The 17,437-nt window shown below is 43.0% G+C and overlaps 1 protein-coding gene across 3 annotated transcripts in view; it reads right to left on the reverse strand.

Moving 5' to 3' along the window:
• Positions 1-17,437, reverse strand: part of nlgn2a (neuroligin 2a) — a 191,984-nt gene that overhangs the window by 108,694 nt on the left and 65,853 nt on the right. For all 3 annotated transcript variants that reach the window (XR_014621429.1, XM_084344047.1, XM_084344046.1), the window contains exon 2: positions 14,086-14,983. Coding sequence is in view for 2 of the 3 variants with exons in the window: in XM_084344047.1 (XP_084200173.1) it covers positions 14,086-14,593 (508 nt within the window). In the remaining variant the exon portion in view is untranslated. The remainder of the gene's footprint in view (positions 1-14,085; positions 14,984-17,437) is intronic.

A 17,437-nucleotide genomic window follows, 5' to 3' on the forward strand; every position in this document is an offset into this window, starting at 1 on the left:
CTGGTTTCCACTTTTTTCTCTTATATATTTTGACTTAAAGACCATAATAAAGACCAATCAATCAATCAATCAATCAATCAATCAATCAATCAATCAAAAACTCCCTTATGTACAGCACAGTTTGCAAAGCCTTTGTGATGTACAGTACGCTGAAGAAAATTGTGAATCCGTATCTGCCATGTTAAATTTAGCAGTTTATTGTTTGAACACAGTCGCATGCTTCCCTTTCTGTAAAGATGTGATTCAGACTGCATACGTCAATCCACACGTGAAATCATGTGTGGTTAATCATCTGTGTGTGTGTCAGTGGCCCAGGTGCTGGAGCCGCACACATGATGAAATCACAACTCCGAGCGTTAAACTGAACTTCCAGTCATTAATACTCAGCGTCAGCTCGAACCCAGCAGCTACTCTGGCTAACTCGTGATGAATTGCGTCGCGGCGATGCATTGACTGCTCTCCTACATGAACGTATCAGCAGACTTGTTCCACAAGGAGAAGGGGGGGGCTTACCTCTGGATAACCTCCTGCTCTCTCTGTCTATTCCTTCATCCCTCCATTCTTTTAATCTCTCCTCTTTTCTCTTTCACTCTCTCTGCCCTTACCATTCAGTGCTGTGGGAGGCACTGTGAGCAGCGAGACCTGGCAGAGGGAGCTCAGTGTGTGTGTGTGTGTGTTTGCAGGAGGGATAATTTGCATTCACTGCCATTGGCCACCTCAGCTTCAGAGGCCCTGAAGAGATGGCCCTTTGAGCTGTATTGAAAGAGATGGGGTGTGTATGTGTGTGTGTGTGTGTGAGAGAGAGGGATGGGAGGTAGGTAAAGAATGAGAAAAGGCAACATACCTCATGATGCAGAATGAGCAGCGCATGTGTACAAGCATGTGTCCTTTTGTAACAAGTGTGTGTATGCGTCAGTTTCTATCAACAAGTGTTTGCCAGGGTGTGTGTGTCTTCACTAACTTAGCCTTGGGGCAAACCAGAGTCATTATTAATCCCCTGACCACTGGATTCTACTCTTTGCTGTGCGCTGGCTCTTTAATCTTTCTATATCTTCTTTTCTCAAGGTTACTTTAATAACAAGTACACTTAAAGTCTGAGAACCCGACCCGTTTCCAATTTCCATGGACAGAAGCAGCAGAGTCAGATACGATCCCGTTAAAGGTCTAGTCTGTGCTGTAATCCCTAAAAAACTAGCAGTATTACCTCCTTTTCTCCTATAAAAGGTGAAAATAGCTGATATCCAGCCAAAAGGAAAACAGAAGATTCCTATTTAAATAATAAAATAAGAATGCCTCATATCACTTCCACTTAGTTCGATACTGCTGTTCAATAATTCTTGCAACACTGCACTACCCTGTTTCTATACTCAGGCTTATCTCTACTTCCCAGCGCAACAACATGGAAACAGGATAGCTGACCACGCTGGCCTGAAAATGGCTGACTCAGCAGTTCAGAATGTGAGCTGTATCAATAAACTGGAGGATTAATTATAAACGGCAAATACAGGCAGAGCTGAGGACAATTTATGGCCGTGCGTTCCTGATACATTATATCACAGACCTGAATCCTGTGTTGAAGCTAGCTGAGGTTGTGCTCAACAGCATCACTATTACAGCACTTTGAATATATTAACAAAACCAGTACACCGAAAAAATACAAGCAAGGAGGAAGAGTCCACAATGTCCCTCCAACAGATAAATCAAGATTCAGTTGCCGAACAGGAGAATACAGTTATGAGGAGATAATCTATAATCTATCTAAATACGTGAGGAATAACAATCTGTTATTTTAACCTGCATTTACTTAATTTAAGGCCACTTGGGGGCAGTAGAAACAACACTGTAAAAACAAAATTGACATATTATCACTTTGTTAGCAAATATCCAGAAGATTCGGAGCAAACATGATCATTCAGCTGGAGTCATGTATCTGGTCACCTGATGAATGCAAGTCCAATATTCATTCTCCTTTTAGCTTGTTTAGTTTTAGTTTTTGGTTTAATTTCCGACCAGCACCTGAGGGAAACATCTGGCTCTAGCTGATAAATGCTCTACAGTGTTCACAAACTGGGAGCTAACTTTAGCTGTGGGCAGGTGGTGTATAGTGAGTAGAGACGTGGCTGTGCTGAACCAAACAGTGAGGTTACCAGGTGGAAAATCAAAACAATGAAGTAGAAGATCGAAGGTCTGTAGAGCTAAGAGGAAAATCCAGTAGAAGTTTTTCTTTCATGTTTATTAATATAAAAATATAGATTAGAGCAGCCGTAATCACAGATTTAATCTTTAACGGTTTAAGTGAAAGTCTTTTTGACAGGTTTTAACAGATCTTCTCGGAACATTTTAAGAAATGAGAACAGAAAAGGTCAAGAAATATCCAAAACTGAGGTTATAATTCACCCATGTTCCTATGCATTACTGAACCGCTAACCCACCTGTGGTTGGGAGCGTTTTTTCAATGGAATGTTTAATTAAAAGGACCTGATACATCAGACTTCATCAAATCCCATTAAATGTTCTTCTTCAATCCCCCGAGCCAAATCAGATGATATCCCAGATTGTGCTGGAGCGCCGCTACAGAAATCAAGCCAGAAGAACATAGCTAGTCAAAGCCTCGGAGCTTTTATTTAAGTACTGTTGTAAAGTCAATTCACTCTCCTGAGGATGAAATGATCATTTAAATGGACCGTCTACGGCTAAATCCTATTTCTGCCTCCATTGCTCATCCAAAGCACATGGTGATGACTGGGATGCTGTGAGAACTTCAGGCGGGAGGATGGGGATACACTTAGGGAAAAAGGCAGTGAGGCAAAATGGAGGGAATGTTAAACGAAGAGAGTTCGGATGAAAAGCGTGGAGGAGATAAATCATGTGAGCTGAGTGAGAGGAGGAGAGAGGAAGATGGTAGAGGACAGAAGAGTCGATCAAGATGGTGACCCACATGTATGTGACAAAAACACACTGTGGAGATTATTAGGATCACGTGATTGTGCATGCACGTGCATACACACGCGTACACACACCAACTGAATACTAAAACCAACCCACGCATGCATCTGTACACTCTCTCACACACACACACACACATACACACTAGCTCCTCATTTCCTCTCTTCCTCTCCATCTCTGTGGCTTAGAGGCTATAAATAGCTGGAACTGAGCCCTTGCTAATTCCTTCATTCAGAGTCTAGTGGAGAGGCAAAATGCATGCGGCCTTTGATGCGCGCCCTGACAGGAAGATACAGGAAGTGGTGGACGGTTGCCAAGACGACCCCCCATCCCCACCCCACTTCCCCCTTTCTTGTGTCTTCGATCTAAATTCTGCACTCCTTCCCTGCTCCCTGCTCCTCATCCTCTCTTCATTTCACTAACTATATTGTTGCTTCCCAGCCTCCATCAGGGGCTCACTGACGGCTTCGAAACATGATCGATATCAAAATCCGACAGTGTACTCCATCTCAGTCAAACTGCATTATGAGATGCTAATTATGCTGCATTTGCTTGCATTTACAGTAAGTAAAGACACAGTGAGAAATATGCAAATCATTTCTCCAATTACATTCGTTAACGATATCTGCAGAGGTTATTTGAACACAGCTACACTTCAGATGCTCCCAACATTTAAGGGGGAAAAAAATCCCACAGCAAATCTCATTCTTTCTCAATATCAAGCTTAAACAATGATTTAACCATCAATTTTATTGAGTTATAACGTATTTAGGATCAGTAGAACATAACAGGTACACATCATAAAGGATTATTTTAAGAGAGACACATTTTAAAGGTGGCGTAGGCGATTCTAGAGAAACACAAACCCAAAGCATTGGTATTTGACGACCAGGGAATGTGTCTCAACAATTAATCTTTTCCCAGAATCGCCTACTCAACCGTTACATTTTACTGTTAAGAGGGTGGTGTGTTATTAGAGCCGTCTCAAAGCAAAACCCCAGAGAAAAAGTGTAAATGGTGGCTTAAACAGTGTGTTTATCTGTTGTAATATAAGCTGCAATTGTTAGCCCATCCTGCTAGCTTGCTTACCAGCCATTTCCAAAGCAAAGCCAAGGAGCATTTCATTTACTAATTACATTATAACTACATCTGATTTTTGACTACATATTTTGAGTGTCGTAGTGAAAGCTTACACACTACACACTCTCTAGACAATTTGTTGACCATGACGTCAATACGATGTGATACATTTTGTGACAATATGCTGTATCTACCCGGCATTTAGACATGTTTCAAAATGTTTTGTATTATGGTAAAAGAAAAAGAAAAAAGACACTGTACTTTCCCTAAGAACAGTGAACCTTCAGTGGTGCAGCCCGGTCGCCAGAATAAAATGTTGGCAGTTAATTTTCTACAGAGAAGAAAAGCAGTAAGAACAATATAAACAGTATTAATAGGAAATAAAAACCTCAAAGAGTTGTCACAACATAATACTCAAAATCAAACCTAAAGAAATGTGAAGTTGCAACCTATCTGTGGTTTGCAAAAGCTTACTTTGCCAGCATCTATTCTTGTAATTGGGTCGAACGGTGCCGCCATGTTTCAAATAATGAGCAGAAACTTGGTAATGGTGCTCTGTACTGTGCCAAACAAATTGATCCCTGCTGAATTACTGACCACCTCAAGTGACTTTTACTGAAGGGAAATCTCACTTCGGACTTCAGATTTAAAACATTTTAACAACCATGTCCAATTATATAATTGGACTGCATCCCACCAGGAGGAATTTCACAGATAATCTGCTCTGAAATCCAAACACACCCTGCCAGATTTGAAAATAAGTCCGTCACACACTATACAATATTAAGACGATCTATTCCTGACAGAGCTCTTTCACACCCGTCCACCCACACACACATACACACACACACACACACACTCCGATGTGTCACTGTATTCTGATACGGTTTTACCTCAACTCGTCTCTTTGTCTGCACAGTTACAATTTGTCTTGTAAGACCCGTCAGCTCCTGGACACATTTCTAATAACCTTTCCTCCGTTTCAACAGTCCATCAAACTCACAGGCTACACCAGTTAGCAGTCAGCAATTTAAAAATCCGCTCCTCTCCTCCTCTCAGTCTAATATTGGATATAGTAGGTCTGTGTTCAAAGAGCTGATCTTACTGTCCAGATCTTTGCATATTAAACAGAGTTTTTGTCTCTCCTGGGGAACTGTCTTTGCATCTTTACCGACATGTTGAACGCTTTCTGTCATAAAGTAGAACTCCACAATCTTTTTCATTTTAAGTCTTAAAGACTATATATAGAGGTACTACAACGAGGGAAAAAGGATTTGCAGTTTTAGTCTTTAAGATGTTTTTCCAGTCATCAAAGATGCTTCATCGGTTCCCAGGGGCGTATGTAATCTCATTATTGTCTTAACATCAAGTCAGTCACGTCACATGTTCTATACAATCGCCCCATCTCTGATCTAACCAACCAATTTTATGTTAAATATAGATTAATATATCTAATCCTTTGGTTATTTGATGTCTTTTTTAATGGTTTGGCATTTAATGCTCTAAAAATACAGTATCGACTACAGCTTCAGTACCTTACACTCAAATTGTCAACTTACACACCACACACAGGGATTTACATCCATGTGCACACACACAAAAGCTTCCACACACTCTGACTTCACAAAGGGCTATCTGCAGGTTTCTGAGAGCTAAATGTAATGCTATTTAAGACCTTTAATGCAAGCTGGAACTGGATTTAAGACCAATTTAAAACCAATTACAGACGCTCAAACCATGTAAAAACGGTTATGAATGAAAGCTCTGGAGGTATAAATGGGGATTACATGCAAAAAGATCCCGAGATGTTGAACCAGGTTTATAAACGCACATGTGATAAACACTACTGTGCTTGGCAGAGGACGACTGTTCAAAGGTTTACCTAGCAGGGCAGCTGGATTCACAGGATCACATGCTCAAGTCCATCTTGAACATTGGTTCAACCACTGGTTCAATTGTTGAAAACAACAACGGTTGATCCTCAAGCGTTTAGATGCTTCTATAGCATAATCTATATCAGAACTGGAGAATATTTTTCATTGGTCAAAAACCTTTTCTCGGTGGGGGAGATTTTTAGGTAGCCGAATAATCCAACGTCATTCATTCAGTTTTTCGCTGTGTTCATATTTTTGTTGGAGGGGCTTATTTTCTCTTGCCCTAACAATTAGCAGCCAGTGAAGTGTCCAACTCCCTCGTGTCACTTTCATCTAAGATAAAAGCTGTGGTAGCAAATGAAAAGTAGTTTTATGTTTTTCACACTAATACAAAAAATATATAGCAATTTAAGGGCTTTTACTGTCTCGAATATCCATGAATGTCGCTTGGTAGCTACCTACCTACGAAGGAGATGACATCCCAAAGGAGTAGTGTTTATAAACAACACTACATCTCTAGTGCCCTTTACTTGCAGTGAAGTGAAATATGTCTTACTTTTATTCAGAATCCAGTTCCTTGCTTTAAAGGACAGGATCACTGACGTTTGAAGCCCCAAAACTTTTTCTTAATTTTAGTCCTTGTCAGAGTTTTCACCAACTTGCCAGACTTGTACTCTGGCTGTCAGTGGCCTTTTCCGGGCATGTATAGAAATATCCTAGATGAATGAAAAAGTTCAAAGCGAGTGACCGACCCTGGCTGATTTGATTCTCCCTCAAACTTCACCACCTCCCAGTGTAAGACAAAGCAGAGCCTCAGAAGGAGCAGGCCAGTTGCTGTGGGCCCCACAGTGCCTCAGGACAGAGCAGGCACAAAAGCGGAGAAGGACTCAGTCGGGTTTGGTTTGTGAGGGTCAGACCACAGGCTGGACGAGGCCCTTTGTTCTGACCTCCAGTCCTGTGAAATAACAAGTACCTGGAGATGCCTGAGTTCAAATCTGACTATACTCCTCAGTCTGTCCTTGTCTTTTTATTCAGGGCTGTGTTTTGTCTCCTTCAGTTCTGGTGAGCGTGCTCGCATCAAAGAAAACTTTTGGGTGTTTGATAAAAGGGGTGTGTGTGAGAGGGGGAGACAGACAGAGTTTCATGAGTCCCTTGGGATGGTGGGAGTGTTTTCTGCCTGCAGAAAGATCGTGATCTATTTTTTCCCCATTTTTGTTTTTTAGAGGGTGTCAACTGGTTTTGGCAGGAGAAAGAGGCGACATAAAGAGAAAGATTGAGCAAAATAATCAAGGGTTTTCTGGCATCAGAAGCAATATGGATCACATTTCCACAGCTGCATGCTGGCACCTCTCTCACTCTTTCCATTATTTATCTGTTTGTTTTTATCTCTTATTTATTTATTCATCTCTAGCCCTTTGGCGATGCTGATGTCGCAGCGCAGCCCTCAGCCGCCCTGTGCAATATTGTGTTAGTATCGAACCCTTCTTGATGAATCTTCTTGGAAAATTGAAATATTGCAGAATGGGGAGATGTGGGAGTTTGAGTTTGATGCATGGAGATAGATGAAGTATTGGAGGGAATAATTTATAAGGCCCTCAGCTCGCACCCTGCAGCTCATCCAAAGAAGCACGGTCGCTGACAACGCTGAGGTTAGCGGTTCAAATCCCGGAGGAACATCTGGCAAATCGGATGTATACCCTCCTCGAGCAGGACTAATTGAAGAGAACTAGCAGCTTAAAAGGCACTTTGTACCATCTTATTAGGGTTAAACCTCAGCCTACCACCAAGTTCTTCAACATGTGGTAGAGTCTGTCTCAGCTTGTTTAACATCTGTTTGTCTGTTTGTCTAAATTCAACCCCTTACTAAGGAATTATTGATCTTAAAATGGCGTCGTACCCAATCACAAGCAGGATGTCAGCGTGTCAGTCTCCTGTCTGTGTTCACACCGGCTGCATTTTGTTCACACATTCAGATGCCCAATTCTTTGTGATTTCTTGTGAAGTTGACCTATGGAAAAATGTCATCTGAAAGCTTGTCTTGGGTTGTGGTACATGCATATTGATGCTTTAAAGTGGTTTGCTAAAGGGTAACTGAAGGGCAACAGCCCTAAGCCAACCAGAAAGTGTCACACGGATGAGTGTGAAGTGGCTCGGAGGAAAACAGGAACTCACAGGCGCAGACAAAAACTGCAATTCTGTTCAGGAAATGGTGCATCTCAAGTTTGGTTTCCCGTGTTAGAGAATAACTACAGGAAATATGGAATAGAGTATACTCTCAAGGATAATAAAAGGAAGACTGTGATGAACCATTTATCTGGTTGAAATAGTTGTGATAAAGTGGTAAAACGCCTGTGGCAATGACGGGCTGTCGAGGGCTGAAACTGCAGTGTTGGAGCGGAGAGTTAGAAGGAAGGGTGTTGAGCTGTAAGGGGGTAAAAAAAAAAAAGGCCAGTGAAGTGATGGAAGTGCTGAAAGGGAGACTGGAATGTGTTAGAGGGAAGAAAAAGTTCAAGGTGGGAATTAGTGCCTTATCATTATACTGACAGACATACTGTGCCAATAATAGGTTTCAAAGAAGAAACAACTGCTCAACACTGCGTTGTTGTAGACGTATCGTTCATCTGAGATTTTAGCACGCGTCTGTGGACTAGTGACATCATTGTCCATCAGGACATCATCAAAAAAATATGATCAATCTCCTGCGATTAATCAATTCAACTATTCATCTACTTTTTGATGACTAATAAAATCTAGCAGGCGTAAAATGCCTTAGCACATACAGACAGATAAATACAAACATAAAGATATTGATGATATCAGTCTAATGGCTCTATTAACTGGATCACAAACGCCTTGGCAAGGGGGTTTTAAATCACCCATTTCCACGTGCAAGTGGGAAAAGATCAGAGATATAAATGTAAAGAGCTCGAGGGAGGCACAAGTGGTTCCGCAAGACACCAGTGAAGATGGTTGGTGGAGTTGGTGTGGAGGCTTCACCAGATGTGCTGCTCACTCTCTTAGCTATATGAAACCCTGTGTGTTGGTAAACATTTACAGCGAGTTCCCGTTCTCTGGGCCGCTCCGACTTATCTACCATGACGTCTTGTTCTGTGTTAACGGCTGCTGACTGCTAAGAGAAGCATGCGGTTTGTCTGTGGGCCTGAGGCAGCAGCAGCATCAGCATCAGCAGCAGCAGCAGCAGCAGCAGCCGGTCCTTCCCTCCCTTCCCCTCGTCCATCGATCCACCGTGACTCTGCAGGAGCCAGATGAAAACCTCTTGCTATGATTTATGGGATGTCATCTCCAGGGGAACCGGCGGTGCCCCTCCCTCCTTGCTTTTGGTGAGGGAGCAACCTGCCTGAGGGCAAAATCAATTCCCCTGGGTCCTAAGGCCGGACATTTGATACTACCACGGGGACGAGGAAACAAGCTGGGTTTAATGTAAACACTTTACATTATAGTGGTATTCCAATGAGCAGCAGTTTTTCTTATGGAGTTACTAAGAAAGGAAAGCCAGGACCATCCTACATTTAATTTAATCAGTAAAACACATAACTACTTCATATTTTCATTACTTGTTAGGTGCAAGTGTCACAAAGAGCATTGTGTATTATGTGCTTGCATGTATAAGGTGCTACAAAACTACATAAATAATGATTCATTAAGTCTGGTGAAGAACAATGTTAAAACTTAAGACTGATGATCAAAGAACCAAGAAATATTATTCCAGTCTCTAAAATATTCATACGCTGAAAGTAATAAAATCTAAAAAGCACTAAAATCCTCATTTGCATTTTAGATTAAGCTTCTGCTAATCAAAAAGTAACAAGTGTAATTTTTTTATTACTGTAAAGTGATTAGTTTCCTTTCTTGGTTTGTTCCCAAAGTATTACAAATTCAGAAACATATTTATTCTCGAGTGCCACAGAACTAATGAAAAAAAAACAACACATGGCTAGCTTAGCAATTTACTAAGTACTTAAGTATTAATTAAGGAGCCATGGGTTAGCACCAAATGTTAGCGTATTTGTTTATCTATGAACAAACACACACATCCATGTCAGAGTGTCCCACTTTTCATCCATTTGCACTGATGGCAGCATTAAGAAGTAATTCTGGAGGCTTAATCCACTTAAAATTAGAGGAGGTTTTTAAGGATTCTGTCTTAAGGGTGCCCTAAAAAAGGATACAAGTAAGAGGCCTCAGGAGACTCTGAGAGCAGCCGCATTCATGTTTTAACAGTAAGAAGAAAAGAAGTGGAATCAACTACAGGGCCAGACAAGAGGGAAGAGGATGAATGTGTTTGTGTGTTCCTATGTGAGAATGTTCAACTTTGTGTTGTGTGACGTGACTTAAGTTGACAGTCTCCATGGACAGTGAGTGGTGGTGGATCCGCTGCCCAAAAGCTTCATGGCCTTTTTATCCTTTTCCAGTCTCCTCTTTTCTCCTCTCCTTGTTTCCTCCCCCACCCTCTCATCCCCTTTCCTCATGTCCTCACCACTCCTCTCCTTCCTTTTCTCCTTTCGTTGTTTCCTCCACCATCCTCTCCTTTTCTTGATTCACTCATCTCCTTTCCTCATTTCCCCCCCTCTCTCTTCCTTGCTACCCTAACCTCTCCTATTCTCCCCTCTCCTTGTTTCCTCCCACCTCCCTCTCCCCTCTTCTCCTTTTATTGTTTCCTCTCCTCTCTTTGCCTAATCTCCTTGTTTCCTCACGTTCTCTCCTCTCCTTGTTTCCTCTCCTCTCTTTCCCTCCTCTCCTTGTTTCCTCTGCTCTCTTCTGATTTTATTGTGTCCTCTCCTCAACTTATTGCCTTGTTTCCTCTCCTCTCCTTTTCTCCTCTCTTAATCGCCCCTTCTCTCCTTGTTTCCTCGTGTTCTCTCTTGTGCTTGTTTCCTTGCCTCGTGTCTCTTCGCCTCCTCTCCTTGTTTCCGCTCGTCTCCTTTCCTCTTCTCTCCTTGTTTCCTATTGTTCTATCATGTCCTCTGCTTTTCTTCTTTCCTTGCCTCTCCTCTCCTCAACGTATCGCCTTGTTTCCTCTCCTTTTCTCCTCTCTTATCCTCCCCTTCTCTCCTTGTTTCCTCTCATTCTCTCCTCTCTTCTGCTTTTCTCATTTCCTTTCCTTCCTTCACCTCCCCTCCCTCCCCTGCAGCACATGTAAAAAAAAAAAAAAAAGACTTAAAATCAATTTGCTGAGGAGAGGCAGGAGGAACGGAGGAGCAGAGAGAAAGACAACCCTGGGGCTGTTGGAAAAGTGCTGAGGTTAGCAATGTCATGCCTGACTTGACCATAAATATACCAGCAGTGATGATGAGCGATGAAGCAAGTTCATATGCTGCCACATGTACTTAACAATAAATGAAGACATATTTATCCAGACTATACATGTGCTATGATATTTTTAAATCATTAAACATCTGCCCACACGCTCACTGATACAGTGGAGTATTATGCTGACAAAGTTGGCTGCATGATGGGTGATGTTTCATGTTGATGAATGAAGGTCATTGTAGGAAGGTATTTTACACCTGTGTGACATTTCCACACACTGCACTGTACACCAGTGGGTCAGCGAGCGTATAGCTCTCTGTGTTGTGGCACTAGCATTTCCACCAAGTCGTACATCTCGGAAAAACAGGGAAAAAAACAAGCAGTGTGACAGTGTGAAATGACTCAAGACCTGATGTATAGTGTTCTATATGTGCCCGAGGAGCTATAAGTGGCAATGACGGGCTGTCGAGGGGCTGAGGCTGCAGTGTTGGAGTGGAGAGGCGGAAGGAAGGGTGTTGAGCTGTGAAGGGCTAAAAAAAAAGTCCAGTCAAGTGATGGAAGTGCTGAAAGGGAGACTGAGATGTGTTAGAGTGAAGAAAAAGTTCAGAGTGGAAATCAATGCCTCTTCACTTTGCTGACATACACACCAACGTCCACATACTGTATAGACAGTAAGAGAGACACACTGTAGATGAATATGAACAAAAAGGCACATGCACGCTGATTTATATTATCAACGCACATGATGAGGTACTCTTGTTCAATTTATATGTTTAAACTCCCATTAATGTGTGTGTGCTCATAAAAAAAAACACCTTTTTTTCTGCCAATGACAGATTGTTTTAGTTTGATTCCACTTAAAAGTTGTAAGTGCTCAGCACCATGACCTGGATGACTGATAACCTTCATCAACACTTAAAAGTCGCTTTCTCAAGACATACACTCGAGATCAAACCAAGTGCATGTTAAAAACACTTACTGCAACATGAGTCTTACAGTCTTCTCTCTGAGAAAGGTGCTCTCTTGGCGCAGCTTTTATTAAAGATATAAAAAATGAAAAGACAAATGTAAAACATGTCTTACACCCTAGGCGAGGAGAGAGAGAGAGGGGGGTGATGGAAGCCTCTACTCTTCAGATCACACCTGCCGACCAAATGGAAATATTTCTCTTTTATTACTCACGCACCTAATAGTGCCCGCACAGACAAAAACGTCTGCGGTAAGATCTAAGTTGAGAGAAGAGGGTTCTTGACGGTATGAAAAAGTAAGAAAAGTCAAATGTCACCTAATCTTTTTTCTCATAAAGCACCCTGAAGCTGCTTCAGTCCTGCCCTTTGTTCTCCTACTTTATAACACCTTGAATGGGATGTACTGTAAAACCAGGGAAGGGTAATTGAAAAATGGTTTGACCCTCCATGGAATAGTTTGCATATTGTTTCGTTTTTATAAAAGGCCCCTCACACACATACCCCAACATTCACTGTCTGCATGAAGCAGATGTAATATTTATGGTTTTTAAAGTCGTGCATGAACCTTGAAAAGGAAAAAAAATGGTTCCAAAAGTGGTTCTAATTGACCATTCGCTAAACCCCTTCCCCTGAACATTATTGTCCAGTCATAGCGTATGAACCAAAACAAGGCACGGCAGGACTGTCAAGCTTTGGATTTTTTCCACATGTAGAAGTGGGGTACGTGGGGTTGTAGAAAGAGCAATACCCTGGATAAAAGGAGTGTGGATGGTGGTTTCCTTCGTTCCTCACCTCTCCAACACAGAGTAAAAGTATAAAGAATGGAATAAACAGTGTGTTTGTTCATTCTAACATACACTGCAATCGTTAGCAAGTCTGGCTAACGAGCATAATAGCTCATGTGCAGAAGTAACCTGTGTTACTTTCAGAGACCCAACCATGAATATAGAACTTCCACAGTGTAGTATTCCCCCACTGACATCAATGGATGCTACTATACCTGCATGTAGGCAGATATAGTAGACGGTAGTAACTCTGACCTGCTATGAATTGGATTTAGGTAAGTTAACACTCATCATCAGAAACAGTGTTGTGTTCACTCGGGCTCATTATAAAAGCCTTTCCCTCTTTTAATATAAAAAGTGAAACCATTTAAAAAAAAGAAAAGAAAAATAAAGAATAAATATGACCTCTTACTTGCTTGTTCAAGCATGTAAGCTAGGCAGCTAAGCAAGGTCTTAAATTACGATCCAAACTTAAAACACTGAAAGAGTTAGTGCTGGGGATATGTCGCTTTTGCGTTAGTATGGATCCCAATACTTTTATTGCAAGAACCCTCCCTGCACTGCCCTTTTGATTAGTCGGTTAGGGTTAGGATAAGAATATCAGGGTAAGCTAATCAGAGGAGGAGTAGAAAGCACTAGCGAATGAGAGGCAGAGTAGGACGGGTAATGGCAAGAGTGAGCAGTGGGATCCATAATCATGCATCAGCTTTCACCTCAGTGTTTTAACATATTATGTACGTAGCCATCAAGTGAATATTTCAGACCTCCTTACAGGGTTCTCATTTCAAGACAAGTCAGTTGGAAACATTAAAAAGTCATTTCCAATCAACTCAAGGTGGCAACAGAAAATCTGACAGCTGACAGTTGTCATTTCAGCCACCAAAAACACCGGTCACCGGCTAGAAATGAGAAGTCTTCTTTTTCTACCTTTGAAAGAAGAATGCGTTGTTGAAAAATGTATTAAGGATTTCGAGTGGTGAATCTACCCCTGTCATACTTATAAACTCCATGTGTACTGTGCGAGTACAGAAAGCTTGACAGGCATAGCAAAAGTAACTAAGGGAAAGGGGCTTAGCGAACAGTCAATTTTCACTGTTACCCACTAAATCCCTCATTTCCCAGCCTCCACCTTCAACCCTTCAATTAACACAATCCACTTACCATCCTCCGTGGGCACGTAGATATTGAGGTAGAGGCAGTCCTCGCTCTGGTTCTGGATGTAACCAGCTGCAACGTCCAGGTTATCTGTGAACCACACGGGCAGCATAATCTCTGGGAGCACGCCGTGGACGTTCTGAGGGCACACGGGGGCAAACTGGGTGGCGTTGCGGATCTCCTGCCAGGATCCCGGGGCTTCCGGTGGCTGAAAGCGGCGGTCGCCGATTGGCGCTGTGGCGTAGGGAACGCCGAGGTACTGCTCTACGGGGCCCAGGATCTCATTGTTCAAGTCTTTCTTGATGCCTCTGAGCTTGCCGTAGTTGGTGGTGACTATGGGGTGTTTGGAAGGGTCCATCTTCTGGCTCGAGGCCAGGCTGAAGAGCAGGATGAGGCCTAGCACACCCATTAGGCACCAGTCTGTCATGAGACTAAGGGGGCGTGTCCTGGACAACAAACCCCGCCGGCTTTGTTTACTTCGAGCAAGGGGAAGGGGTTGCATGACTGGATTCATACTGTTCTACCACCTGCTTTAGTCTGATTTGGAGTATTTCTGTCTTTTTCCAAGACAATATGGATTATAACCAACAGTCTGGATGGTAAAGCATAAGAGGGGGAGAGGAACAACGAAAGCAGGCAGACTCTGAAAGTCTAAAAGGAGCTTTGTTGGAGGTTTGATCCAGACCAGGAGTGCTGACTGAAGGTGAGATGGAGGGCGAAGCAGTTGTTGGGGTAAAGAAGGGTCCTTGGGGTGCTGGAGAAGGAGGTCGGACCTTGGCCTGGCTGCCAGGTCAGTGTTGATTGTGAGCAATGGCGATCCGAAACGCTTCCCCAGCCATGGTTCTGTTGCGTTCCATCCCTATTGGTCTCCTATAATCCAGATCATTTGAACAGCCACTGAATTCTGCAGAATGAGACAGAGGAGGAGGAGGGAGAGAAAAACAGACAGAGGGAAGGCAAAGGGGGGTGAGGGAGAGAGAAAGATAACAGATTATAGCTTATCTGAAACAGAAAAATATATTCCATTAAACATTGTCAGTGCAACACTTTCCCTTCAACTGTTGCCGAGCGAGAAAGATTTCCTGAAATGAAAGCCGTGGAAATGAAACGAGACCCAGCAAAGTATTGTTGAGATCAAGTTAACAGGCCTCATTTTGGGAGCATTTCATGTGATGATCAACGTGTTTCGCCTCACTTGATTACATCACAGGCAGCGAAACGCACTTCTCCAGCATGTAGGGAAACCTTGTGATCACATTTGACTTGCTCTGTTTTTCGCAACATAATCGGACCTGCGGAAATCTCATGCGTACGCCACAATGAGTGCACATCTCTACATGACTCCCCCTATCTATTATGGATGAAAACTCTAAATTGGACTTGTTCACACTGTCCTGGTCCGACCTGTATGAGGACATGCACCAAATCCCTCCTGGTGAACTGTGTTTAACCTGCCAGCTTACTCCTAACAGGCTCACATCTCTGCAAAGAGCTAATAAGGTGTAGCTGATGTAGTCATGCTGCTACATGAAGTCTTCCTGCTACTGGTGCCTCAATATTTACGGTTATTAATTTCTTAAAGGCTGCAGCTCCGGTTCTGAAGTTAAAGTACAGCCGAGCATGCAGAAGAAGAGTCAAGGCCAGAGATTAGGGCGAGCCTTTCACTGCCCAGCAAGGTCAAAGGTCAGTAATGTGCGCCCGTAAGCAGCTTATAACAGCCCGGGACACTTTCGGGCTACATGCAGAGCACAAAGACACACACATGCGCGCAGTAAGCCTTAAATGATCCAAACATGAATGAGTGCCCACACACTGTACACTCATTCATGTAATCTACTGCGCAAATGTGCAAATCCTCATGTAACAGACCCAGTCAGAAATGCATGAGGCATGGAGGAGATTATACAGTCATAACATTGTTGGGTGGTGTTATGTAACGGTAGGGGACACACACCATAGCAGTAATGAAGACTGTACAGGAAAAACTGAGAAATATCTTTTATGTTCTCACACACACACTATTTCAGCCTCATCTGATTTTCTAAAATTCACCATTACCTCTCTCTCTCTTTCACACTCTCTCTTGCTTCATCACCGAGCCATAATTGTCCCATTTAAAGTCATCATTAACCGTATTATTGCATCGCCTGCACCCACTGAAGCGCCTCTGTGTTTTTGTTGTCTTTTTTTCCCCCCTCTTCCACTGCCAATAAAGCCGTTTGAATTTGAAAGTATGGGAGTTAGGTGTCCTGAGGCAAGACTGCAGATAATTAGAGTGTATAGGCTGATGAGCAGGCGAGCAGTCTCACTCACACTGATGTAAGACGTGCAAATAAGGACGCTCATTCATGTAATAATAAAGTTTTGTCTGTACAACAAGCTCTTTGAGGGGAGCGTAGACCAGATTGTGCAGAAAAACTGTGGTGAAAACAGATTTTAGTTCTTCCAGAGAGCTGTAATTACGAGCGATTCCGTAGCGTCCGTAATCGCTCATTGTCTTCCTTTGGTACAGTGCGTTCAGCCTAAATATATTGGTGTCTGCCTTTGTTCCTTCAGTGTGGACTTTGTTGTTCTGCCCACGCGCCCATGTGTGCATCTGGGAGCGTATCCTCTCATGGAGAAGCGGGCAGCAAGATGTGTGCTCTAATTAAACCATGGAGAGTCTGGAGGCCAGCCTGCTTCGCACTGCACGCAGGGACGAGCCCTCCACCCACGCACACCAACATCTACCATTCAACTTTCATCCTCCAAAACACATTAAAGAGACTGGGAAATAGAGAGCAGAGATGAAGAGAGAGAGCGGGGGAAAAGGGAGCGGGGACACTGAGAGACAATCGAGAGATGAGAATGCAGAAGGAGAGGAAACAGGTTAATGAAAAGCTTCTTTCTGGTCAGAGCAGACCTTGAGCAGAAGCCACAGGAGGCTCCGCTTTCAATGACCCTGAAGTCTCTCAGAGAAGTGGACATCTAATAGAACCACATCAAAAAAGCGCAGGGAGGGGGCCATCAGCACTCGTCTAAACCTAAACTTGTAACTTAAGTTAGGGTGCAGAGGGAACCAACACAAGCTAAAATCCCTGGTAGAAATCCAAGGCCCTGGCAGGCGTGAGCGTGCCTGTAGGGACCTCCAGAATTTCGGGGTGCATCTGAGTGTTTAATTGCTAATTGGCTCAATTAGAGGGCCTAATAGGTCCAGCTTTGCTGTGAGCAGTGGGAGAGCTTAAGTGATTGATGAAGCAGAGCCGGAGAGACGGAGGAGGGGGACTGGCGGGAGGAGGGTGTAGCATGGAAACAGAGCCATATAGGACACATCCATGGAGTGGGCGGGGTGTTTGGAATGCAGGTAGCAAACAGTATC

The sequence above is a fragment of the Pagrus pagrus genome (genome assembly GCF_965226575.1).
Source record: "Pagrus pagrus genome assembly, chromosome: 22".
NCBI lineage: Eukaryota > Metazoa > Chordata > Actinopteri > Spariformes > Sparidae > Pagrus > Pagrus pagrus.